This window comes from Meleagris gallopavo, chromosome 3 (assembly GCF_905368555.1).
Source record: "Meleagris gallopavo chromosome 3, MGAL_WU_HG_1.1, whole genome shotgun sequence".
Lineage (NCBI taxonomy): Eukaryota > Metazoa > Chordata > Aves > Galliformes > Phasianidae > Meleagris > Meleagris gallopavo.
The window spans coordinates 5540980-5568069 of record NC_139406.1 but is presented as its reverse complement, the minus strand read 5'-3'; the positions used below and the strand labels follow the sequence as shown (position 1 = coordinate 5568069).

At 39.3% G+C, this 27090-nt stretch overlaps 1 protein-coding gene across 1 annotated transcript in view; it reads left to right on the top strand.

The window, feature by feature from the left end:
• The window catches only part of LOC116216417 (uncharacterized), a 165260-nt gene extending 142093 nt beyond the window's left edge, over positions 1-23167 (top strand). The window contains exon 4 of the mRNA XM_085219904.1: positions 319-23167. Within this exon, the coding sequence (XP_085076030.1) occupies positions 319-617 (299 nt within the window). The 3' untranslated portion in view covers positions 618-23167. The remainder of the gene's footprint in view (positions 1-318) is intronic.
• The last annotated feature ends 3923 nt before the right edge of the window (positions 23168-27090 follow it).

Here is a 27090-nt window from a genome sequence, read left to right as displayed (position 1 = left end):
ATGTTTCGGTCGAGATTCTTCCCCCCCCGAGTGAAATAGTGGACCGCATCAGCATCCGATTTGGGTGCGTCATGTGGTTTCTCATGTGATGCTGGTCTCGCTGCGCTTTGGAGGGTGAGCCTTTGTGACTCCACTCTTGGACAGTAACATCCAGCAATACAGGATATTTTGGGGAGGAGGGGGGAAAGATACCCCCCTAGGAAAACCCCTAAAGCCCAGAAAATAAAGTTACAGCCCTTTATTATAGTCATAATTTCTTCTTAACTATTTTGGCTTCTATTTTTAATTCTGGGTCTTCCCTCTTCTCCGTTCCTGCAGGCACGAAGCTGCACTGTTCAGAAGAAGCAAGATTCTTTCCTCACAGCTACGGCACTGCGACACAGCCTGCTTTTTCGCATTTACCTGGGTGGCTGCTGCTGGTTCTGCTGCTGCTGCAGCCTCGCTGCCTGCACTTCACCCCAGCTTGGCTGATGCGAGTCTCCCTCGTCTGCGCATCGCTAAGGAAGAGAAGCGATGGAGCCGCAATTTTTCTGTTGGTTCTGGAAGCAAAGGGTTGTGATGTGGGGTGGTTTGGGGGTTTTCTTTTTTTTGGTGGGGAGAAAAAGGAGGGATGTTAATCTAGGGTGGAATGGGTAAAAGCTTAAAGAAATATGATGAAAAGTAATCCAGTGCTCAACAAGGGCATCAGCAGCAAGAATCCAGCCTCTGCTGCTCCAGAGGATTAAGATGGGGAAAGCCACAGAGCTGCAGTCGAGTTGCACCTCAGCGTTGTGCTGGAGATGGATAAACAAGGTATTGGTCGTATCTGCCTGCTAAGGCAAAGCCACGGGAGGAAGAGCGAGCGAGAGAGTGCGTGCAAATGCAGTGGAAGAAGAAACGCTGCGTGCTGTTTGTCTGATTCTGTGCATTCTCAATGTGGAGAGGATGGGGTGATTAAGAAAGCAATGTATGGATGGAGGCACTGTGAATTGTAGCTCGAACACTCCTGATGCTGTCAGGGAGGGAACTGATGAGCTAGGTGGCTGCAGCAGTATCCCCAGGGAAAACAGCGGCCATGCTGTGTATGTATGTGCTTATGTACGTGTGTGTGCTTATGCGTGTGGGAGCATGTACAGGCATGAAAGAAAGACATTTCTGACCAATTTGCAGAGGAAGCTTGTCACTTTGATGGTCAGACTTGATTGCAGCTTGTATTTTCAGCTCTAGCTCTACACCCAATTCCTGAGTGAGGCGGCACTTTGCGAATGCAGATGTAGGCAGAATTCTTCTAAGAAATGTGAAAGCAGATCCTTTCCATTTAACACCTTGGAGCACTGAATCTTCTGCACTGTGTTGAGAGAAGCTAAGGGGAGGGGGTCATTTTCTCCATCTTAAAATCTTTATAAACACAGCTATATTCAGTGCGGCAAAAAATTCTATGCTGTAATAGAAATGTGATCAATCTAATCAAAATAAATGCATCCCAGATGACTTCTAGACCAGCTGGCTACCACAGTCATCAGATGGCTAAATGCTCAACTGAGCATTTATAGTCAGCATTATATTTCTGGTTTTTTTTTTTCTAGAATTTTAAAATCAGCCTCTGACTAAAATCATTATTTCTCTATTTAAAATAGACAGCAGTTAGCAGCAGATTTTTCTGAAATGTACCTGTTTATTTTTTGCCATTGTAATTTGACTGGCTTGAGCTCTTTTTGTTTATCTGTTTGGTTTATATTTCTTTGCATGCATTGAGGAGACTGTGTTTTTAGAACAGGGAAACTAGTCACAGTGCTTGGCATACTGAGATCAGCTGGCAGCTCGGGTTGCCCGTATCTGAACAATGCAAAAATAGGGAAAACAAGTACTGCAGTCAGCTAGTGGGGCTTGGCATGGCTTTTAGCAGCTGCCTAGTAAGAAAGAGGGTGGTTTTTTTTCCTTTTTTTTCCCTTTTCTACAAATCCGTAGACCATAATGTCATCCTAAAATGCATACGAGGGGATTTCCCAATAGTCATGGTGAGCTACCCTGCAAGATGCCTGTCTGGCCCTTCCACTGTTACCCTGTCTACAAAGGCTGCCCTGTGTGTTGGATTATATTTAGCCAGCTGCTGGGTAACATTCTTGTGCTGGGGGCAAAGGAGTCTTATTACTCCCATACTGTAGTTTTGTGTTTTCTTAAAGAAAAATAACCTTGGCAATACAGCAGGCTCTGAAAAGAAGCATATACCACTCCTGCACCTTTCTGAAACTGCTGTGCTTTTAACTCAGGCTGTTTTAAAGCAAACGAGCAGGAGGAAGAGTGGCTTTTAGCTCATAGCTTCAAAGCTGCAAAATGTCAGCAGCTTGTAATTAGGAGCCCGTGGTTACGTCAGGGACTGTATCTCTCCAAGAATAGCTGTGTGATGTGTGCCACAAAGCAAAAGAAGGCAGTCGTAACCTGGTTCTTGAGCCTGCTTCGAACAAGAGAGCGATATGGATTAATGAATCGGCTGCATTCGTAAATCAGAGCTGGATGGATTACATGTATGAGACTGGCTGCACTCTGCAAAAGCGAAAACTGAATTATCAGTTTGTCAGAGGGCACACGTTCACCGGCTGGAAGTGTGAATCCTTCGGAAGAAATGCAGACAAGCCATCTGTCCTAGAAAATGTCATTCCTGTCTCCATCTTGCACAGGCAGCTGCGTGCCACGAGGCATGGGAGGGAGCGACCGGCCAGCCGCACCGAGGTGTTTAAAAGCAGGCGTAAAATTAAACACAAAGCCAGCACACCAAAACTCAGCTCTGGCGTTGCAGATTTGATGCTGAAATACCACCCCAGTGCAGACCTACTACGGTCAGGTGTGGTTTCTATTAAGGCTTCTCTGGCTAAGGGATGGTGCAAAAAAAGGCTTAGCGCAACATCTTGCAACCAAACGTGGTCCTGTCGGTGCACTGGGAATGCAGCAGCTTGGGGCTGCCTGCTCTGCAGGGACGTGCCTGGAGCTTTTTGACCCCTGCTGTCGTTTTTCGATCTGGGCTGGCGGCTCTGCAGCACTTAAGCGGTGAGATTGCAGGGGTGCTTACCCTGCTCTGACCGGCCTTTCCCAGTGCTGCGGCTGGAGATGTTTACACGGCTTTTATCGACAGCCCTTCGCCAGTCAGTGTGCATTGCTGCCTGTTTTTGGAAGCCTGGCGTGGTTCCCTGGTCCCAGCACAAGTCAGCTGCAGTTCTACTCTTTGTGCCGTTCTTTAATTTACCAGGATATGTAGATTGTATTATGCAAACAGTGGTTGTGGGTTCTGTTGTTTTTTTTCCTTTTTTTTTCCTGACCGTGAACACAAATTTGTAGGAGGAGATGACTCTGTATATTAAACCAATAGCTCTTTGAATCGTGTGTAGTATAATTTAAATATACTTACTTTAATTAGTAGGAGCCTACAAAAGCCAGCATTGTCTGGGGCTGTTTAATTTACATCGCGGCCTCTGTCAATGAGCACAACCTGCCTGAACAGAATGGCGTATTCTGCGCAGCCGGCAGGGTGGAAGGCGTCACTTTGTTTGTGTTCCTTCCAACAGCTGGTCATTAATGCAGGCCCCATCTCCAGAGTGAAGTGCTGGTGGACATGAATGGCCGCCTGATTAATGCTGCCCCTCGACGGCTCCTTCCTCCAGCAGCGATGCTCGCAGCAGAATAATGCAGCGTGATTTGATTGCACTCTAACAGGGCAGTATGTCATTGTGTCACCAAGCAATTGAGGTTATTATGGGGCAGGGCAGACAGACGGGACAGTGGGGTTACTAGACCGTGGCATTTTTAGAAATGCAGGCCTGACCTACTTAGAGTTATTCTTGCTGGCTGGCAGCTGCATGGTGCATGGCTTGTCCTGATAGGCTGAGGCTGTTGCTAGGGGGAATTAGCATGAATTTTTCCACATACAGACTCAGTGATTGAATGATAAAAGCTGACTGGAATTAAAGAGATTCGGTTCAGTATTATGCAGATTTATCTCCCTTGTTTTTTTTTTTTCTCTCTCTCTCAAATGCATAAAAAGGAGCAGAAGACAGTTTGTTTCCATTCATTTTTGACCTATTTTTTTTCCATAGGAGGGCAGAAGCACTGTGAATTTTTGATCATTTACTATTTAAGTCGTTGAAATGGTATGACAGTGGGCATGCATCTTTAATGTATAGGAGATTCAAATTCCTTCTCTGCAGAAGGGAATGAAATGAATATAGTTTATACTCTGGTCAGACCATTGCCTTTTTTTTTTTTTTTTTTTCTAGTTGAAGCTGTGTCAGATTCTCTCATCTGGAAAGGGGAAACATACACCAGGTTTTCTTGCATAACATCACTCTTGGCTATTTTTAGCTATCTGCACTTCACAAAATCAGTCCTGTGTTTGTGCTGCTGGATGAAATGAATCCCCAGACTGTGCCTCCTGTATGCAGAGACATGCACCCAGGATGTGCTGAAGTGTGCCGTGTTCATCTGAAAAGATGCGCACACACTGCGGACATAGCAGCTCTGCCTGCTGGCAGAGAGCTGACGACTGGCCTTTAAGCTGATTGATTAGATAACTACATGTGCATTTTGAAGTATTTTTCCGGCTTCAGTTTGAAGTTGAGATTCTCTTGATAGCCCTCTTTTATTTATCTACATCTGCTTAAAACAGTCATGTTTTTTCAGAGAATTCAGCGTTCCCTCTGGAAGCAAATAAAAACAATACTCAGTGAAGACTTCTTTGATGTAATTATGAATATTTCCTTTGTTATTATCACTAATTATATGATATCTTCATCCAAACCACAGTGCCCCTGTGTGATCCTTTACCATGCAAAGGAGTTACAATTTAGTGCTTATGATTTTAAAACAATTTTCATGGCATCGCCTCCTGACATCACATTCAAAGAATTGTGACTTTCCAGTAGCTGGGAATGGGGGAGAGGGACTCTGAAGTCTTTGTATTTGCCAAATGAATGTGTGACTCATTGCTGAAAAGTGTGAGCTCATTCAAGTTTCATGTGAAATACCTGGCTGAATGAGACACTTCTCAAAGCAGGGTCTGTCTGGATGGCCAGAATTACCCCTGGAGTTTCCTGGCCCCCTGCCTCAGCTCATGAAGTTTCTCTGGAAGGTGAAGCAGTTAAACATGGAGACATGCATCTGAATGCATTTTGTGGCCTAGGCAAAAGCATTTGTTTGATACAGATTTGAATTTCCTGTGTCTCTTTTTCTGTTCGTCATTTACTACTGAAGCACATAGCTCTTCCCCGTCTCTTTCTTCCTGACAGCCTTGTGGATTTACAGACCTGTAGAGGCATGAAAGTGAAGAGAGGCATTATTGGAAACCCTGAGGTTGCTCCTCCTGTCCGTGTTCTTACCATCTGTCCAGTTGTAACTCTAGAAAATGTAACTGTGATGCAGATTCTGCTTCCCACAGCAGAAGCCACTCCTCCCAGTGTTCTTCTGATCAAAGCCCTATTTTTTAATCTGCTTTCTTGTGGGATGCTGTCGGTGGCTTTGGTTTTGCACCTAGACTACCATTTTTACTTTGTCATGTCTTCCAGACCTCCCTTGATGCTGTGTTTTCTGCTATTTCCCCTCACGCTCCCACTTGCATTCCATGTGATAAACGTGTTCCAGTGATGAGAGAGAAGGATCAGGTCATGGAGAAGTTTGCTTTTGGGAGGGTAGGCAACGGACAGGCTTTGTGTGCAATTGTCTGGTAAAGTTCTCACCCTCACTGGATGTCGCCAGTCATAGTTTGACCCAGTTGACTTGCAACATCAGCAAACTTGGACTTCAGCAAATCAAAACTACAATGCAATACTACATTCATTTCACCAGAAACCTTTTTTAGAAAAATGAGATGAGTGTCATCTTATTTCGGCATATTCATGCTAAGAAAGAGCCCAGAGGAAGGCAAGAAACAATATTAAGCATGTACTCTACGGAAAAGAATTATATACCTGATATTTGTTTGGGATTTCAGCACAGTGAATGTTTATAACAAACATCAAGTCAGTCAGTTTGAACAAACTGTCAAGTGACATATTAAATATGAAAAATGCAGTGCACCAGAAATTGTACTCAACATTAGGTTACTATTCTGCAAGTCTCCTTAATGGAAATTATTCCAAATAAATTAATGTGTGAATTGTCTGATCATAATGCCCGGGATAATTATAAGTAGCAAAAATGTGGAGTTAATGAAACAGAAAAAAAATCTAGCTCTCTCTGTGTATGTGTTTATAAAGCATAAGAATCAGGGCACCAGAGGAGTTTGAAATGTATGTCTGTTGAAAATACAGTCAATTGTGTACATTCCTTTGAAAAACATGTTAAGAATTTTCTGATTGTCTCCTCTGAGGTTTCTATTGTTGTAACAACTCACACCTCCCACCCCGAAGTTGCTTACCTACAAAAGCTTGTGTTGCATTGTTCAGCGTTCTTGTACCATGACCTCTCCTGTGAGCTGTGAAAGATCTATTGTGCTGCGTGTCATGCTCTAGGGTGGCTAAGCAAGTGCTGATTTACAAGTAGCATATGCAGACAATTTTTTCTTCCAATCAATGATCCAAAATCCTGCCACTATTTGAGTTGGCTGTGGTGGTCAGTGTATTCTTCACTCAGGAGTCTTGGCTGGATGTGCACTTTGTGCATTTTGTGATGTCATTGCAGCTTTCTGGTTTTCTGGAAAGGAGCAGAGGATGCAGGATACAGAATGGCTAGATTCCCATGAAGGGATAATGGCAGCAAAGAGTGAGTTCACTCCCAGCCTTCACCTCCTGCCAGGACCATAAAGATCAGTTTTTCTGCAGCAAATTTGTTTTGGTTCCAATTTCAAACCCAAAGTAGGAGGAAGCGTATTATATTTCTTAAAAAGTGGCAGTTGGCACATTCCTCCTACTGCAATACAGGAGGGAATACAAATGTTTTACAAATTAAAATAATCCTTACAATATTTTTTTTTCCTGTGGTCCACTAAGGTGGAAACAAATTCTGTAACATTACCTTCAGCCAGGAGCAGCATTATCGTGGCTCCCACATTCATATTTTTCCTGCCTGTGTGCGCCTATATACTTGGAAATACTGTATACATATTGTGTGTATGTGTATATAAAAGACACAGACAATTTACGCAAGTGCAGTATTGGGCATACATTATAGTGTATAACCACAGTTCCCTCAGATTAATACCAGAACCGTGCTTCCAGATATTTGGTGCTGGCTTGTTTATGCTAAAAGCATCTTGTCATACAGTTTATGCCGTTTCAACACAGAGCATAACCATCACATTAATCCTGTCATCCCATTCACCACCACCACCACCAAATGATGCTGTGTAATAGAAAGATAACAAAAAGGGGACATTGTGGTGAAAATTAGTGTGTAACTAGGTAGGTGGATTTCATAACCACTTTTCAATTTTTGCAGTCACAAATGATGTAAAATGAAATGCTTGATGGCTGTTTAAGACAGAGAGGCAAATTTTTTCTTATTGTTAATTCTTCCCTCCCGCTTTTAGGTCACACCTGCTTCAAATGTTAATCCAGACTTAAATCTTGACAGAGATCATGACCCTACTTCAACCAATGGCTGTTTTACCTTGGCATTCAGTGGGACCAGGTATCTGGTCTTCATATTTTCAGCTGAACAAATCTTTTTCTCTCTTCTCACTCCAAAGTGTAGTATTTCTATTTTTAAGTTTTCTTTCTTCTTTTCCTCTGAACATTCTTTGAACACTTAAATCTTCAAGCAATGTACCATAAATTTGCCCTTGAGTATGAGAAAATACGAGGAAGTAACACTTCCCTACTGAGTAGATAAGGTTGCATTGGGGTTAGTCTCCATAGCTGTGTGTTTCCATACACTTCTGTTCTCATCATAAAATATCTTTTGTTCTGATGAAATGAAACAGCAAGTGAAACAACAACAACAACAACAAAAAGAATGAATCCAGGCTGTAACAGTCTGTGGAAACTCAGGGAATAAGGTGGTTATGTCTTGACCTACAAAGATAGGGCCCAGAATTGCAGAGGCAGAAAAAAAAGCAGTGTTTAAAAGGAAATGCTTTCTAGCTCTCTAGTGACTTATTCTGTTATCATCATTGAAGTTAACAATGGATTCCTTCCTTTTTTTTTTTTTTTTAACTTTGATGTTACATAAATAAAATGCTCATATCCACATCCAACAAAAATATTGATTTGGAGGTAGGTATGCCACAGTTGTGTCTAGAATTTGCTGTGTTTTTGTTATAAGCCTGACAGACACAGTAATTAGACTTTTCCAAGGTAAAAAATGTTTGGATACCTCTAAGTTGAAAGCATTTGAAAAATGGCAGCCAGTGGATGACTGTTGGTGATAGATTTTTGTCTTCTGTTATGCTACTTGGAGAACCCAGGCTGAACAGAGGAGGAGGCATTGTGCTGCAAACTTGGTTTGGTGAAGGTTGAAACATGGCTGATGAATTTTTGTGTAAATCTCCTGTTCGTGACCTATAATAATAGCAGTATATTATGGCTCTCACAGTCCTTGCATGCATGCACACCATTTTAGCTGAACTGAATTGTTAGTGAAGTCATCTCCACCTAACTGAACTGTTAGGTGCTATGCTTTTCTTATTACTCCTTTGAAACTCAGACCTGCAGTTGTTTATAACTCACTGGTGAGACCACAAGCTCACTGTCTCTCCAAAGACTGGTAAGGTTGTGTCCCTTTCCCTCTAGCTTTGGCTTAACGCCATGCATGTGAGCTTTATGTACCCATTCTTTTTGTGGGGGAGCAGAGATTTTGGTGCGTATCAGTGCCCTATGTGCTCCACTACAGTCAAGTTTTTTCTTGTTTGTAGAAGTATTTTCTGTTAACAGCCAGTGAATAGCACACTTGTCTTGCAGTTGGACTTGTCTCAGATTTTCTGGCATTACACTGACTATTCCTAATATTTTTGTGGTACTGGAGAGACACTTGCAAGTATCTAATAAATAAATAGCCTCCCACGGTGTCTCTGTTTGTAGTGTCAGTTTGTATTTAGTATGTTAGCTGAACATGAGAACAAAATGGAAGATACGAATACTAAGCACTGCCTTCCAAAATATTTTTCCCTGTTTTATGAGAGTAATCTTGTTTCTTTTAGAAGAAACAAGTAAATGGCATGCCAAGGGGCCCAAGCAGGCAGGTGATCTTTGATTTCACAAAGCATATTCTCATGTTATGATGCACTGGTAAGGAGCAGGATGGGAAAATAATGCTGTGCAGAATAACTTGCTTGTCTGTTTTCACAGTAGATCATCTGAAATCTAAGCCATGGGACCAAGTGAAAGCTGAGACTGGTGGATTGGTTGGAGAGTTGTGCTAACTGGGGCATGATACCTGCTTGTCCAGTTTTCCAGAGGGATTTTCCAAAGTTTCAAATGTTGCCTTCTTTGCTCAATCATATTTACACTGTTTTCAGTTCGATGGTGTTTGTAAGGAGAGGTAAAGAGGTAATACCCTTTATTCAAACCACCTCTCTCCCTTGGCTTTTTGATAGCCTTAGGCAGTCTGGCTCTCTCATGTTCTATGATTGTTGTTGACTGTAATGGTAGTTCAGAGCATGCAAACTAATCAGAAGCCAGACAGGATTTTGGACCAATAGTGTTCCATAGTTTAAGATTTCTGTATGAGTCGATCATTTCTAATATACAGAAAGCTAGAAGAAATCTCAGGCAGTGAATTTTTGGCTGTGCTCCAGTGTTGCATAATGATGGAGACCAATACAATCAGTTATACTCTAAGCTTGTTGCAATTGCTGGCTTGCAACACTGCGAATCACATCGAAAGGAGACAAAACAGAAAAAAAAGAACACTGATTTCTCAGGCAGAAAAATCACTTTACTAAGTATGTTGTCGTGTTTTGTTTCACCCTTAATGAGTCAGCTCAAAGATCCCCTGTGTGTTTATGATGCATACCAGTATTCACTGGTATTTTTTAATACTTCGTATTACCAAAACTTCTTTTGTGGCTTAAACTTCATGATGTAGACTGAAAAGTGGACTTATGCAGCCAGAATGCTCGACATATGCCTCCTGAAAAATGTTTGTATTTTAAGATGGTATCTCTGTACACTTTGACATACTAGCAGATCTGATAAGCTTTGAGAGAAAATAGCATCATCTGGTGCTATTACATGAGGAACTGGTATGTTATTGAAGAGAAGGCATTCCATAATATCCATAATATTTTGGTGGCTATGGTTGCTTAGATGAATGAATCAAACTTCAGTGAAACAAATTGAGCATAGTCATAAATGGAAATTCAGTAATAAATGTCCCTGTGGAACATTTTATTGCTTAATTCACAGGGTGAAAGGATACATTTGTTTTCAAATATAGTTGTTAGTTGTAAAAGCTGTGGCTTGGGACAAAGAAGTTGTTTTTTTGGTGGAAAGTGTTATAATCTTTCATACACACTCATTGTGTTTTAAGCCCCAAGGTCAGAATTCAGAACCTGGCAATTCCTATAAGAATGAGAAACTGATGATAGAAGTGAAATGTATTTTTGGGGCAGTTTTGCAGCCATGTGCTTTATTTTACAGAGCAAGTATGCAATTTTACTTTGACAAACACAAGCAAAAGTCATCGGAGCTTTTCTTTCTTCCTTCCCCTCCCCCGCCCCTTTCTTTCTCTTTTTCTCTTTTTTTTCCCTTTCTTTCTTCTTTTTCCGGAAATACTCCAAATGATTGTACCTGCAAGTAGCATTCAAAAAAAGCTTCATCCTCCCAGTGTCAGTACACAACATTCCTCTTTGCTCTCACACTCCCTTTATTCGCATTTTCCCAGATTATCTTTCTCTGTTTTCCTACAACTAGGAAAAAGAACCAAACAAATGAAAAAAACAAACAAGAAAAAAAAAAGAAAAGAAAAAGCCAACAACAAAACGCCCTCTGTTCATCCATTAGATTCAGCTCTACACGGTCCCCAAGCATTCGGTTCTGCACTGAACATCTTGGACTGTCACTCCTATTGTGTGCTAATGTTTTAAACACCTGGTTGCCCCTGTTTTTGAGCCATAAAGACTTACTTAATGTATGTGCCTGCTTCCATGAAGCCTGTGAAGATTGTTAGTTGATTCATGCCTTTCTTATACCTGTTAGAGTTTGCATCATATCCATACACACACACACCCATATTTTAGAAAGGATGGAGTGGCTTTTTGTCACTCCTTAAGCCTTTGTCAAAGGGTAGAAAATACAGTGTTTTTCTGTGTGAGCTGGATGGACATCAGAGACTCTTCTCTTTCTTTGGGTCCCACAGCCCTGCTTTGGAAACATTTTTAAATAGGTGGAAAGGGTGTAGTTGTAGCTTTAAAATGATGAACTTTGCACATTACTGCGATAAATGGTTCTCCTTCTTATTCTGCGATCCAGGTTGAGATAATACACAGAAGTAAAAAAAAAAAAAAAAAAAAAATCTGGATGTCTTCTAATTTATTGTCTCCTGACTTTTTTTCCTCCCTTTAATTTATTTTTGGAGGCTGGAAAGAAAAGCATGCCAAACAGGCCCAGTGTACTGATGTGTGAAATTGAAGGAGTTGATGATTCTTATGATCCAGACACCATGCCCTTTGACAGGGTTAACATAAAAAGAAACATACTGGAAAACACAGACTTAAATATGAAGAATTCCTTAAATTCAGGGTGTGTTCATACAAAGTGAAATTTTTACAGTGTGGAAAGCATTAAACCTGATCCAGAAAAAACGTTAGGTGCCCCAGCCATTGAGATGTGAATCTCTTTAATCCATGCAAGCATTAGAAAAATCTGAAACACGTGAAAGTTCAAAAGCTGCAAAGCCATTACATGACTCCTTATTCATTTCTCAAATATTGTGACTTTCTATTGAACTGTGAAAAGGCTTCTTCTTGTATTTTTTTTTTCCCTTTTCATAAGCAATATATCAGTCACTCACTAATGTGTTATTCCACATTGTGAAGCTGAAAGTGAGTTTTGTTTGGTTGTGTCTATTTGGGTATAAATCTTTGATTTATTTCAGACCATTTATGTAGCATTTCAGAACTTGGTCACTTGCACCTTTTTAGCATTTGCTGCGGAAGAAGGGGAAAAAGTAAGAATAAGAAAAGTAAGAATGTCAATGTTTTTTTTTTAAGATATCTTAGACTTTTTTTTTTTTTAGATTTTTTAAACTGTTTGCTCAAATGCAGTACTTAAGGAGATAGAGTTGCTGAGAAGCAAGCTAGAGATTGCTGTTACGGTGCAGTGTCTGAAAAATGTCTCTTTATGTAGGGCAACAAAATGAAGGGAGAGCAGAAAGTTTCACATTGGTTTGTCACCTGAAAATGGAACTTAATTTTATCAGTGAAACTCCTGTGAGAAGATCATGTAGTGACAGAGAGCCATTGGAGCTGTTTTTTTTTTCAAATGATAGCAACTGCAGAATCTGATGGAGACTTCTCATGTCTCTCCTCCTCCCTCCCCCCCAAAAAAAGAAGTCTTAAAAAGACAGGCCTGTTTTCTACATGAAAATAGCTGTCAACCTAATTTTCACTGACTTGCCAGAAGATGTATCAAAGAGTGGAGGTAGTCAGCTAATTTCTGGGTCTCCTGAGAAGACCACACTCTCAAGTGATGGACATCATTTAGAGTTTGTAACCTAAAGAAAAAAAATGACTCAAACATCTGCCGAGGCCCAAAGAGCTTAAAGGTAAATATGAGATAAGGGCTAGCTGTAGTCATGCTGTCCTCTGCTGCCAAGGCATCGCAGCAAAACAAAGGCTTATTGATCAAAAAGGTCATGGAAAAGAGGATAGGGCTTAAAGAAACTGGATTAAATTTTCTTTTTTAAAGAGTTGAATGCAAAAATAGTAACCCCAAGATGGAGTTCTGTGTGTCAGGCATTTCTCACATGCATTCTTTTATTTGTCTGCAGAAATAAAGTGAATATCTATAATTCTTTTTTTCATAGAATGACTTCCGGCCGTAGTCTCCAGAGTCTTGAAATAGCAAGTGTGTCCCTCTGATTTAAATGGAGAATGTGACAGTAGAAAATGCAGTGCTGTGCTTGGGTCTTCCACTTGATGCTGTTGTGCTCTTCATGTCTTGTAGGGATGTGGAAGGCTGCTCACATATTGTGGTAGGCAGTGGCTACTGATCTATTACTGTGATACATAAACCTTCTCAAGGGTTTGAAGGAAATACCTGATGTTGACTTCACTTCCTAGGTGAAGAAGGCTTTTTTCCTACATGTCCAGTGAAGGTTGTATGGGACAGGGAGCAGTACTTGCTATCCAGGATCCACAAGTTGTCAAACTTTCGTATCATGAAAAATAGAAACAGAGGACAAATTTCTATTGTGAGACTGCTGGAAAAAGATTATGAAACACAGAGGTCCTAGTGTCATCGTCTGACAACAATCTGCTAAGTGATGTTTGTGTTTTAGGGGCAAGGGAAAAAAGAACATTCACTGTGAATGACAGCTGCCTGTCTCATAATGTCATATTGCCATTATCTATGAATAAAGAAAAAAAGCCCATTATGTTACGTCTAACTAGAAAGAAACATAACAAAGAAACACACTGTGTTGTTAAGGAAGGAAGGAGAGCTTAGTGGTTAGGGCACAGGAGATGCTGATTCACATTTCTGGCTCTGCAAGAGCTTTCCTCTGTGACCTTGAGCGTGTGACCACTCTAAAATGGCAACGGTACCCAAAGCAGGAGAGAGATGGGTGCTGGGATGAGAAAAAGACCTTTTGAAAAACTGCCATAAAAATAGGAGCAACATAGTTTGGAACCTTTTCATTTCTTTTATTTTTTTTTCTCTCTCTTTTTTTTAATTGTTGCGGTAATGTTAAATATTAATATTTATAATATTAATAATAAATAATAAGCCTAGTAATATTAAAAGTGAATTTGCTTCTTAAAGAATGAGAAGACAGTTTGGGCCACAGTCAGAATTTGATCAAGACTTGGGAATTTTGAAGTTCAGGCTTGTGGGTTAAACACATCTCTGCCCAGAATAAGATTACAGTCTGTGATGAAGTATGTTTTCAATTACGCTCTGTTAGAAAAGTAATGTGAAATTTATCTCAAGTTGTCACGGTGCTTCAAAGCATGGGCTTTTCTCTTTCTAACTCCTTGAACAAATGCAGGATGTGTTGAGGCAAAACTGTTTCCAATTAAGTTGATGCATAATGCTCTTTAATGTTTCAAGACTTCAAGTTTAACTTAAAGAAAAATCCTTTAGCCAGACTTCAGAAGGATAATTCAGATAAAATTTCCTGGAAAGCAGTCATTTGCCTGAACTCATGTGGCTGCACAATGTTGGGAGCTCAGTTAGCACAGTATGACACAGCTATGAATCTCATCAGAACCATGCTGACAAATGGAAGGATCCAACTCTGTGTTACATCACTGCATTTTTATTCTGTATTGAAGAACCAACTTCAGCTCCCTTGTCGAGTAAGGGGCACTTAAAGCACATACTGCATTAAGAGAAATAAAAGTGATTCCAGGAAATGCCTGTGCTGTTTGCATCCGCTATAAATTTTTTGCTGCCTTAAGTGTGTGTTGTTCAGAAGAATGAGTTTCTGGTGTTCCAAAAGTTGTTTTTTTCTGCCCAGCTGAAGCATCCCTGTTCATCACTCATCATTCTGTGGAGTGCTAGCCTGAAAACTTATGTCATGCTGAAGATTAACAAGGGATTAAGAGTGAGCAAAGGATTTTCCAGGTAAATTTATGTACATGCACCATGAATTATTTGTTCAGGTTTGGTTCTCTTGCTCTTGTTTGTCAGTTTTTGGAGCTGTTGCTGCAGGGATTTCTAGACTACTTTGGCTATTTTCTGTATGCTCTTCCAAATAGCTGCCACTTCCATCCTTGCTCCTCTTGCACAGACACTTTCCTGCTGAAGCCCAGCCAGTAAGGTTATGCCAAAGTTGAATTTCACTCACGGATGTTGACTGCTCTGCAATGCCTTGACTGCTCAATTTTCTTTTTCCTCAAGGCGAAAGTGAAATCTGCTTAGAACGTGTACTAAAAACTGGATTTGGTGAAGGTAAAATATATGTGAAAATGATGATAAAGTAAATCCTTTCATTTTCATGATGCCAAATAAGAACAAAAATCACATGATATAGGAAAAGTGCCTGGTTTATCACCTTGGCCAAAATCTTGTCACACAAGCATATTTGGCAGTCAGTGATGAGTGGATTATGGATTTTTTAATCTTGCAGGAAAACATTTTTTTTAATTTTGAAGAGCAAGAATCATTGGAAGCTGGAAGAATCTTTCTAAGCATTGTCTATCTAGTTAGAAGGAGTATGTGCAAGTATTCAGTAATCATTAACCATTTGTAGGAAGCAATAAGAAAGAATCTTCAAAATTAATGCATATCTTTGCTGAAGATCAGAACATTACTTTAACTTATCATGGCAAAAGGAATTTTTTCTGTGGTGATCTTTTCCTACATGATGCAGTGTGCTGTACCTTGTATGTGAAGCTGTGCAGTGACACAGGCTATAAGAAGAAAAAAGCTTGGATTTCAGATTTCTACTTGCTTTTGGTGTGCTTAATACCTGTGTTAACAAATTAGGTCACATAGAAATTGAAATATTGCTTTGGTTATGGATCCAGTTATTTCATTGGCCAGAACCAGGACCTTACTTACGCTTGGTTGTCTTAAAACTAGGTACTTTTAAAAGACTACTTTGAAATCTGGCCTTTGAAAATAAAGAAAAATACCAAATAAAACATTAAAATGTGCTGTAATTTAAAGCCGTATTCTTATTTAGACTTTTTTTTCTAGAAAAGTAAAATCAAACCTCTCTTCTATTTAACTTCTTAAATTTATTGATTGCAAGCTGTTTTAAATAAACTTAGTGACTCAGAAGATGCTGGAAATTCAAAGTATTTTGATATATGCACCATAGGATAATTGTTCTACTTCAGGGTGATAGTTAGCTATATTATCCATAGCAAGTATGCTTTTTCCCTTCTCTGTGCTTGTAACTCTGTGCTTGTAAAATGTTCTGGTCATAGGAAGATGGTATGCTTGTCTCTTGATATACAGGAAGATGGTATGGTGTTCTCTTAGTAAAAATATGAAAACCCAAGAAGATTAACCACAGTGTGATACGGATTTTCTTAGAGTTGGGGATAATATTATGAATACTCTCATAACAGAAGAAAAAATAGAGGAGGGGAGAGGGAATTTATTTTTCCTGGAAAAAATACAAAAAGATATCATTCTGGAAATCTGGACTGTGACTAATTTTTGCCTAGCATGGTTCAAATTTTGCAGTTCTGTGTAGAACTGCATCCTGGTCACCACTTTGAATCACGGAGTGAGTCCTGTTTACTTTCTAAACCATAGCAGAAATATATTTCAGTGATATGTCAAGCTGAGACTATTTGAATGAACAGATTTTGTGAGAGGGGGAAGAAAAGTTAAAAATATCTCAGTGACAGAGGAGCAAAACCATTTGATATAAATGAACAGATGCCTGAATGAAGAAATCTCATTCTAAAACAATGGATTTAAGACACTTTTATTGCTTAACGTTTATTCCAGTATTTAATTCACATGCATTGTTATTTACTCTGAGTATCCATTCTGAAATTATGCTTAATTTGCTCCTGTAAAAGTTCTACTAGTTTCCTCCAGGGATGGGGCATCCACAACCTCTGTGAGGATGCACTCAACCGTGCATCACGGCAGAGGACAACTTATTTTTACAATTCCTGTCTTTCAAAAGTCCTTAAAACTTACTTAGAGGAGAAATTGCAGCTACTTTTGTCTGAAAGGTGTTTGTATGACTAGCAAATATGACTGGTAGTGTGACTCAGCTTTAACGTAACAGTGACCTAGATCTTGCAATAGCGGACATTATCTCGGTAGTCATAGATGAGAACATTTGAATGGTTCAGTTCTGCATAAGCGAGACCTTACACAGATTATATGGCAGCAAGGAGATCCCTAGTAATCAGAATGCTGTGCTTTATTGACATGTGATTTGAGACAGTTTAAATGTCATCAGTATCTTTTCAAACTTCGAATAAATAGAACGTATCAGTGAGTGGTATGGATGAGAGAGAGAAGTTACGGATTTTACAATAGCTTAACTCAATCAAGACCATTTCCAACAATTGGTACATGTTTATCATGGCACAAAATGGAGTTCAAGCATATCAGAGACTCTGCCTGCTCTGTCCTTTGTCAGGAAGACAGAATTGTGAACCTTCTTTAATTAACTGACATCGTACACTTTTACCCACCTGCTGATTGCTGCTTATTTATACTAATTTGATCTTAAGCATATTTAGACAGAACAGTGTCTGTTTTGACAAAAGTACCCTTGCACAGGATATTGGTGGCCAGCACATCAATAGTTTGAGTGTCACACCCTACTCTGAATACTGCCTGACAGTCATGGCTTTAGCCAGCGAACTGCAGTGAACACAAGAGGAGACCTCAGTGAGTTATTCAGGTTCCCAAAGGTACAGGAGCACCAGCAAAAGTTTGATGAGTGATTAATTGAAGTACTTTGCTTCTTCCTTCTCCTCCTTTCTGTATTTCCTTCCTCTCCTTGTCTTGTAGCTAGCTTCCCAAGAAAGATATACTGATTTTGGCCCTTTCTTATCATTGAGACAATCATGGACAGAGAGCAACACTGTTGCATTGCTGTGCACTGGTCAGATTTTGACCAGTTTTTGATCACTGAAACAGAAGACATTCAGTGAGTAACACGTCAGCATTTTAAGGTGCTCAATTGGCTGCGTTACTTTAACAGCACATAAATGATCACTGCATTCTATCAAAATGCTTACCTTTTGGTGGAGTTAGAACTGTATCTAGAGCACTAAAAGGAGATGTCTCAGTGCCTAATGCTTTAAATCAGACCTTTACATGAATTCATGGATGAGTTTACTTGGAAAATGTTGACTGTCATTGAAAGACAGAAGCTGGACGAAATTACCAGCAAATCCTCTCAGCAAAGTAGATCTGTTGACTGTCAGCTGTCCTAGATTCTAGAGTGCAAAACAGCTCAGCCCGCTGCTGAGCATCAGTGGCTCAGAGAGTTGGGGAAATCAGACTCTGTTTGTAAGGATAACTGGATTCCATTTTGGGGAATTTGCAAACTTTTACTATTTTAAATATTGAATAAAGGAAAAGTAGTTTGTTTCCACTGTTATGTTTGGAGGACCAAAGGATATTTTCTTTCTCTGGTTTTAATCCCTTAGGACCTCCCTTAGGATTTTAGCATCCATGTTGCTTTACAAAGGCCTCCTTTGTTGTCCTTGAGAAGGACTTGACTTCTCCCCAGCCTTCCACCCACTCCCATAAGTGGGTCAGTAGAAAGTGTACAGGGAGAGCAATGGCTCCATGTGGAAAAGCAGACTTTACTTCCAAGGATCCCAAAATCACAGTCCCATCTCAACAGCCCTTCCTCTTATCACTGGTAAGGTTTCAGTGAGGCTTGACACTATAGCAATAGTAAACACAGGATTTTTTATTATTATTATTATTTAAGTCATAAAAATCTCCCACTACTTCCTCTTGAGGATCTGTAATGTTTTCCTGCATGCCAGTAGAGGAGTGTATTTGCAGCAGTAAGTCTATTTGGTTTTGTCTCAGATACAGTGCTAAACAAAGGGATTCTTTTTCATCCTTCTAAATGGATTTTATGGGAGGGCTCTCCTTCTTCTGAACTGATACAGATAATAATTCACATCCTCTTTGATTGCTCTTTCCAGTTCTCCATGAATAGCTGGTAACCATATTGATCTTTCAACCCTAAATTTGGACTGCCACCCCATTCGGAAGGATTGTACAAGGGCTGGTCTGAAAATAATGCCTCTTATTTGTTTATGTTGGCCAACGACGTCAGAGGCAAATGTTGATGGTATGACAGCAGAGGCTAGAATTTCCCACCAGTATTCCATTATGTTTTGTTGCTGTGTGACAGCAGAGGGGCAGTCTGACATGGAGGTACGTATGAAGCAAAGGTGTGTGACTGAATTCCTCCACGTGGAAAACATTACACCCACTGACATTCATCGATGCTTGCTGAATGTTTATGGAAACCAAACAGTGGATGTGAGCACAGTGAGGCAGTGGGTGGTGTGTTTCAGCAGTGGTGACAGTGAGAGTGAGTCGCCTCTTCTGCTGGATATCTTTAGAAGTGCAGCATGCAGGCTCTTGTTCATGGGTGGTGAAAATGTGGAGCTCATGGTGGTGACTGCTGAAAAATAGTGTTTTTTAGCTGAGAATTTGCTTTATCAAATAGTGCTTTTGTGCACCTTGAATCTGGTGCATTTTCTATGTAAGTAAATAGGAGGCATTATTTTCAGAGTGGCGTACGTAGATCAAGCATATTAATTAGGCAGCACTGTGTAAACAGTTTTTTCTAAAATCACCATAGTTTCTTAATCATCCAAACATTACATAATAAAAGTTGATATGATGAAAAGGATATTCTCCATCATATTTGCTCAGGAAAATAGGTTGGAAATGCACAAATCATAGAATCATAGAATGGACATTACTTTTCCCAAAAGCCAGATCTGAAACACTCTCCTTAAAAGTAATAAAAATTATTACAATCAGTTTAATGGAAAAGGTTTATATACAGATAATATGTATTAAGGTTTTATATACACATAAGATGAAGGCAGAGAAACTGAGTTTATCTGGGTGTCAGGCTACAAAATCCAGAGCTGGAATGGAAAACATTTCCAAGAGTATCATTCTCATGGACAAAGACAAGGTGAGGGATCCAGAGGAAAATGTGAAGGAGGGAACTATGGAAAATGCCTATGACCTTGAAAAAGAGTATAGATGGACAATAAGATACATTTTTCTCTACTTATCCAATATAAGGAACAGAGAAAATCTTGAAAAGCTGGATCTCAGACATGCAGAAAACCTGATCAGTTACTCATAATTATCTGGATAAAATTCATGCTCTTGAGTAAGACTGTTAGATACACAACTTCTGTCAGAAAAAGAATATTTAACTATTTGATTCTGATTAAAAGCTATTACACTGGGACAATAAAAATAAGCAACAAACACATTATCTAAAAAAATATAATGAATTATTGTAAAAAAGCTGAAGATTTCAATCTTAATTATTTGACTTTAGGGTCAAATTCCAAATGCAATTCTGGAAAATTCATTGAAGAAAATAAATTAAAAAAAGTAACAAAAGCGGGAAAAAAAAATGGTGCTTCTGTGAGATTCTGTATAACTGTGCATTTTTTTTTTCTCATAGATTGAGGTTAATCTTTTGTAGTTATATTTGAATTTAATCTGCTTTGATTTATAAAAGCTATTAAATTTTCTTTTCTTACTCCTGCACCTTCAGTATAAAATTTTACATTCAGTATTCTCTCCGAACATGGATAATTTCATTTCCCTTTACTCTTTTTCCATGCATAGAACATGACCATTGGTTAGACTGACAAAGCATACTGTTTGCTCAGAAGCAACATGCATTCAGTCTATACCTTTCCTTTGAAAAGTCTGAGGCCCTTGCATTATGTCTTTCTGCCTTGTATCATCTTTTCTCTAGAACAGGGTGACATTACTTCCTGAACAACTGTGTTCTGTGAAGAGTTCTCAGTAGCCTGTTGATTCCACTGAGAGGAGTATATGCTATGGACAGTCTGACTTCACAGAACAACTATTTATGCCACAGAAAATAAGTCTGTTGGCAGAATTGTACCAAAATAAAATCTGTAGTCTTGACTTTTGAAGATAAAATTGAACTTTTCTAATGTTAATAAATTTAAGATAAATTATGATACTTTTTTTTTGTTTTGGTTTTGTACTCACTTCTTGAAGCTGCCTGTCAGTAATACAGAGGACCTGGGAATAAGAGAGCTGCTCATCTCTAATGATCTTTGCATCTACTTCTCTCACAGGTCATTGTTACAAACCAGTTTTTTCTTTAGAGTGAACCAGTACTTCAGCTCCTGCGTCAAGCATTGCTTGTCCCTTGTATAGGCTTTCACTTGTCAACTCAAATTTGCCTGCTCAAATATGTATTTGTATTGTGTTGCCAGTGCCCAGTTTAAGTGTAAATTCTTTAGGGCTGTATTAGTACCTTCCTTGCAAGCAGTAGTATCTTCTTTGTAACAACTGCCCTATGTTGTAAAGCCTATGGCATTGGAACACTAAATAGAAAGAAAATGCTTGTTTTGTGCAAGCAAAAAGCAGGAGGTATTCCAAGACAGAGGTTTATTTGTTTATAATCTCTATCACTTATTGCTTAACATAAATATCTTCATTTTTTCCCGATTTTTCTCATGGCAGACTGAAATGGAGTATTAGTAATACTTCGAGATGCCTTTCTTATTGTAGTTGACATTCTAAAGTCTAACACTTAATTCTTGGATGGGAAGTGTTGTCTGCAGTTTTGGGAATACCAAATGGAAGCTGGATAATGTTTTGGCATTTAAAAATGCTTAGATTGGTATTGCAGGACAGTGCCTAAAGAATAAAGAGGAAAAGACCATCTATTATCAATAGTCTTAAGAATACCAAAGCTGAAAGAATTCTTTTTAACAAGGGAATGTCTTACTAGTGGAGAGCAAAAGCAGAATGATGAGACCTTATTTAAGTTAAGTGCTTTTTAGTAAACAAATTGAGCAGTCATTTATCAAAACATTGATTAGTGAAAGGTTTGCACAGCTCTTATAGTGTGTCCACTGATGGATGTTGTCTGAGAAGATGGCAAATAATATTGCAGAGTGGCTGGAACCTTTTGAACTCATCAGCATGATATCAGCAAGTAAAGCATCAGCAGTGCTCTGATCTAAGAGTGTTTTGTTGGCACAACTCAGTGTACAAGACTGACTTTGGTTCTAGGTGGAGGGGAATAACAGCTTGGTGGACTACCTTACACAGCTGATACATTACAGATACAGAAGAGTACAACCATGCAGGAAAACACTAAAATCTGTTGATGAATTTATTCAAAGAGTGGCCTTTTAAGGCTCAGGAGATATTTTAGAAGATACCAGTATTAATATAGTATGTTCAACTGTCTCCGTTGGACAAGGACAATATCTGATTCTTATCTGTGAGAGTTCTGGAAAATGACTTAGCCACTTAGGTGCTTGAGTAGTTATGCCAGGATAGTGCTGCATAACGCAAGGTCAGAGTTACTGACAAGATGTCAGTGCTTGCCTGTGCTTGTTGTAGCATGGGGACTTGTGATATGTCAAGCTGCTGCTCTTTTGCAAGTGAGAAGCATCATCAGATGCAGTGAGCCAGTTTTTATCCTATGGATCCTTGGAGTAGCAGCTGCAAATTCTGTTCAGCTACGGTATGAAAAGGGGAATGGTACTCTTTAATACCAAATATATTCATGCTTGCCGAAATCTATGTAATAGTTTCTTTTTCTTTTCTTTTCTTTTCTTTTCTTTTCTTTTCTTTTCTTTTCTTTTCTTTTCTTTTCTTTTCTTTTCTTTTCTTTTCTTTTCTTTTCTTTTCTTTTCTTTTCTTTTCTTTTCTTTTCTTTTCTTTTCTTTTCTTCTCCTTTCTTTTTTTATTTAGAAATTATTTGCAGATCTTCAACCGGGATTACTTGAAATAACACAGCTGACACTGACACAGTATTTTTTTTAAAGCAGGTACAAATTACACCTTTTTGCAAAAGCCTGCTGGGTAATCGCAGAAACAAAACAATGGGAATGAGGCAGATCAGTGTGAGAGAGCAAACATAAATCTAAGACGCTGAATCCTAAGGAGACAAGAGTAGCTTCCATTATGAATAATTCTTCCTTTCTTAATTTATTTCCTGTCTCCCTCCCCCAGTGCTTCTGTTGCTCTATAGGACATCCTGTTACTCATTTAGATCAATAGCAGACTCTCAACTTATTTGATTTTCTGTTCTTCATTCAGTTTTATAGACAAAATAGTTGGGAGGGTGTGGACAGTAAGGGGAAACAAACAGCAATGCTAATTTCAATATTTCTTCATTTTGAAAACCTTGTTTTACATCAGTCTCCTTTCTTTATATTCAATCTTTGCAGACAAAATAGCATTCTATTTAAATGTGCATTGTAAGTGACTATGATCTGGCTGAAAATATTGTCATAATGAGTTCTGGAGATAAAATGAGGAGCTAAATGATGATGCCTTGTTTTGAAAAGTCTGTATCATTTAGTTCTGGCTTAATAAATGAAGCACTATCTCATCAAGTCTTCGTGAGCTTTAGAAAAACTGTATATTATTCTGTATATAGCTAGGAAGATTACTGACAAGATTTCAGACCAGCTTCTGTGTCATAATACCACCATTCCCAAGGTCAGATTTGATTTTTGCTGCTTAGTTTTATTTTCAAAATGGGTGCTGAAAGGGGTAGTACTTGCATGTAGGTCGCTCCAAAAGTAACGCCTCCTATTTATTTACATGGAAAAGAGCACAGTCGCACTATTTGATAGAGCCAAAGTCTCAGGCATCAATGAATGCCAGTGAGTATCATTTTTTTCCACACGGAGGAATTCAGTGACATGCCTTTGCTTCATAGGCACTTCCATGTCAGATGGTATTCTGTCAGACTGCCCCTCTGCTGCTATCTGTCCCACATCAACAAAATATAACAGAATATTGGTGGGAAGTTTCAGTCTCTACTGCCATACCACCAACATCCACCTCTGATGTCAGGTGCCAACATGAAATAGGAGTCATTATTTTCAGAGCACTCTTCTAGAACAGTCACAAATAACATAATCTCATCCCATCTGAATTTCACAGAAAATTATTTATTTTTTCTTTCCTTTTACAGGAAATCTTTTGATTTCCTGGAATTCTCAGCCTTATTCTTTTAATCACTTTTCCACATGCAGAACTGACTATGGGTAGGAATCTATTTCTCCATCTTCACAGGTATTTTCACAGTGCAGTTGTTGATCATAGAATCATAGAAATCACAAACGTTGGAAAAGTCCAACTGTCTGCCTGTCACCAATATTTCCAAGTAAACCATGTCCCTCAGTACAACATCTCAACATTTCTTGAACACCTCCTGGGGCGTTGATTCCACCACCTCCCTGGGCAGCCCGCTCCAGTGCCTGACCACTCTCTCAGATAAACAGTTCCTAACATCAAACCTGAATCTCCCCTGGTGCAACTTGAGGCCATTCCCTCTAGTCCTATCTCTAGTTACATGGGAGAAGAGGCTGACCCCCACCTCACCACAACCTCCCTTCAGGTAGCTGTAGAGAGTGATAAGGTCTCCCTTGAGCCTCCTCTTCTCCAGACTGAAAAATCCCAGCTCCCTCAGCCGCTCATAAGTCTTGTGCTCCAAACCCCTCACCAGCTTTGTTGCCCTTCTCTTGACAAGCTCCTGGGCCTCGATCTCTTTCTTGTAGTGACGAGCCCAAAACTGAACGCAATACTTGAGGTGCAGCCTCACCAGAGCTGAGTACAGAGGGATGATCGCTTCCCTGCTTCTGATGGCAACACCATTTCTGATACAAGCCAGGATGCCGTTGACCTTCTTGGCCACCTGGGCACACTGCTAGATCATGTTCAGCCAAGCGTTAACCAGTCCTTCCAGATCCGTTTCTTCCACACAGTCTTCCAGCCATTCTGCCCCATGCCTGTAGTGTTGCCTGGGGTTGCTGTGGACAAAGGCAGGACTCAGCACTTGGTCTTGTTGAATTTCATCCCATTGGTCCTAGCCTCTGGTCCAAAATCACTCTGTAGGGCCTTCCTATCATGTCAACAAAGCCATGTTTCCTACACAGTTGGCACTCCAAAAATGTCTGGCATGACTGAAGGTGGTAAACATGTTCAGAGGAAGAGCAGCTTTTTTCTTAAAGCGTTACACATCAATTTTCTAGGAGATAGGGGAATTTTTAGTAAAGATAAGGGTTTCTTCAGTTGGATTAAGACAATGAATGCAGAACATTAGTGAATGAAAAGAAAGTGTATCATACTGGGGTATGGATCTAGACATCTGTAAAATAAACCATTCTTTTTTATCTTTATTCCTTCAGAAGGAAGGTGTATCAGAGCAAAAGAAAAAGAAAAAAGAAAAAAAAGCCTCATTCTGATTTGTCTCACATATTTTTTATTTTTAGCTTGCTTCACCTCATTGTTTTTGTAAGAGATTTTCCTTAGCTGCCTCTGTAAAACTTTCTTTTACTGTAAATTTTAATAAAATTTTGACAGTTGCCATGCTAGGGATGTACTGGCAGTGCTGCCTGTCAGGCTGACCAACTGTGTCACTGTATCCTTGTTCTTCCATCTGTCTGTCTTTTTCTGTTTGTCATTTTTGTCCCTCTCATCCTATAAGTGCCTTTAACATAAAGAACATTGTTTTTTCAAGGTGTTCCGTACAGTACCTAATGCAGTTGGTACTAATGCATGTCATACACTTGTGTTTTATTCAGTTTATTCAGTTCCCTTTTCTAACTGAAGAACTCCTATCAGGTGAAAAAAGATCAGCCCTCTCTTATACCAAATCCAGGAAATCATCGCAATTATAATTTTGACAAGTCTAAGATGTTTAAAGAAGGCATTAACTTCTGTCAGCGCTTACTTCTTTGCTAAAGCTGAGCTCATGCCTTTATGCAAGGATTGAATAATCCAGTCAACTAATTAACTATACCTTCTGTCATTTTTTTGAACTCTTTCATTTGAGATTGCATGAATGTTTTCCACTGTAACTTAGTGAACCTAATGTAAGATAGGGAATTGTCATTTGAGCTAATCCAGACATATTCTTTCCTCTATTTAAGGAATAATAATGCTACGAGGACACATTTATTGCACGTCAAATTATTCAGGTCTTTTGTGTTCAGTGAAGCTCATTTAAACAAAAATCTGATAAAGGAATAAATATGTAACCATAAGTAAAATAATGCATACTGGATATAGATGACATGTCTAATTCTAATGTTAATGGACTTAGGTACCAGAAGATAGACATTTATGCTTCTGTACTCTACATTGCATAAATCACCTGATTAAGTATGTTAAGCTTATATGCCAGCAAAGTGTATAGCTGTGTTCAAGATTAACCCTTAGTATGCATATCCATCCCCACAGTCTTCTGGTAATGCATGCTCCATAACATGCTCCTGAACTCCTGACATTTCTTCATCATTTTCAACAGGAAATTATGCAGCCTACTGCAACTTTCTGCTTGCCTGATTGCCTGCTAAAGTCCATCCTTCTTGGCACTGCTCACACCAGCTCCAGCTGCTCCAAATTGCTTTGCAATCTCACCATTTACCTCACTGAATTTGGAAGACTGGTCACCTTTTGTAGGGCTGTTATGTGGATGAATCCTGATCTTCTTGAAATTAGGATATTACAGGTGAGATAAGCCCTGGTATCTAGAAGTAATATATACTGGAGTCCTGTGATACACGTAGATACACAGCCAGATATAATCTTTCTCCAGTGGTTATTTTGTCCTTAGAGCTATTACCTTTGAAACACTCCTTAATATTTCAAATCACATCCCCCTTTCTTAGGTATATTCTATTTGTCAGACATAGCCTAGATATAGAACAGCCAACGTCTGAGCACTCAGCTATGCTGTTGACCTCTCAATCTGTGTAGAAGTGGATTTTCATCTTTTGTGCAAGCTTGTATTTTGCTAAATGATTAAATAAAAACAAAACACAGCAAAACAAAACCTTGTAAATACCAACCTGTTAGGACTGATCTGTCTATCGATCGATGGAGTGTTAGAATCCACCACAGGAACTGGTCCCAGTACGACTTGATACTTCACTCTCAAGCAGACGTACTTTCATAAACACAAATATCTAGTTTGTTCCTAGAAGCTCTCTTTTTCTGGGCCGATCCCATGTTTCTTAAATACTGTCATGGCATTGAGGGGAAAGCTTGCACATATGAGCACTTGGAAGCTTGGACACATTAGGCAAAGAAGAAGTCAGTTTAGTATTGTGTATTAATGAAAGAGAATGAAAATAAATGTCAGCTGAAAGCAAGTCCCACCTGCATAATACTTCAACAAAGTGTATGAAGTAAAGGACATCTGTGACCACAATGTCATATGCTGAGGCGTTATGGCTTCACACTACATTCTGCCTCTGAGCAGTCATCTGATAACACTGCAATTCAGGAATGCAGCTGTTCCTTT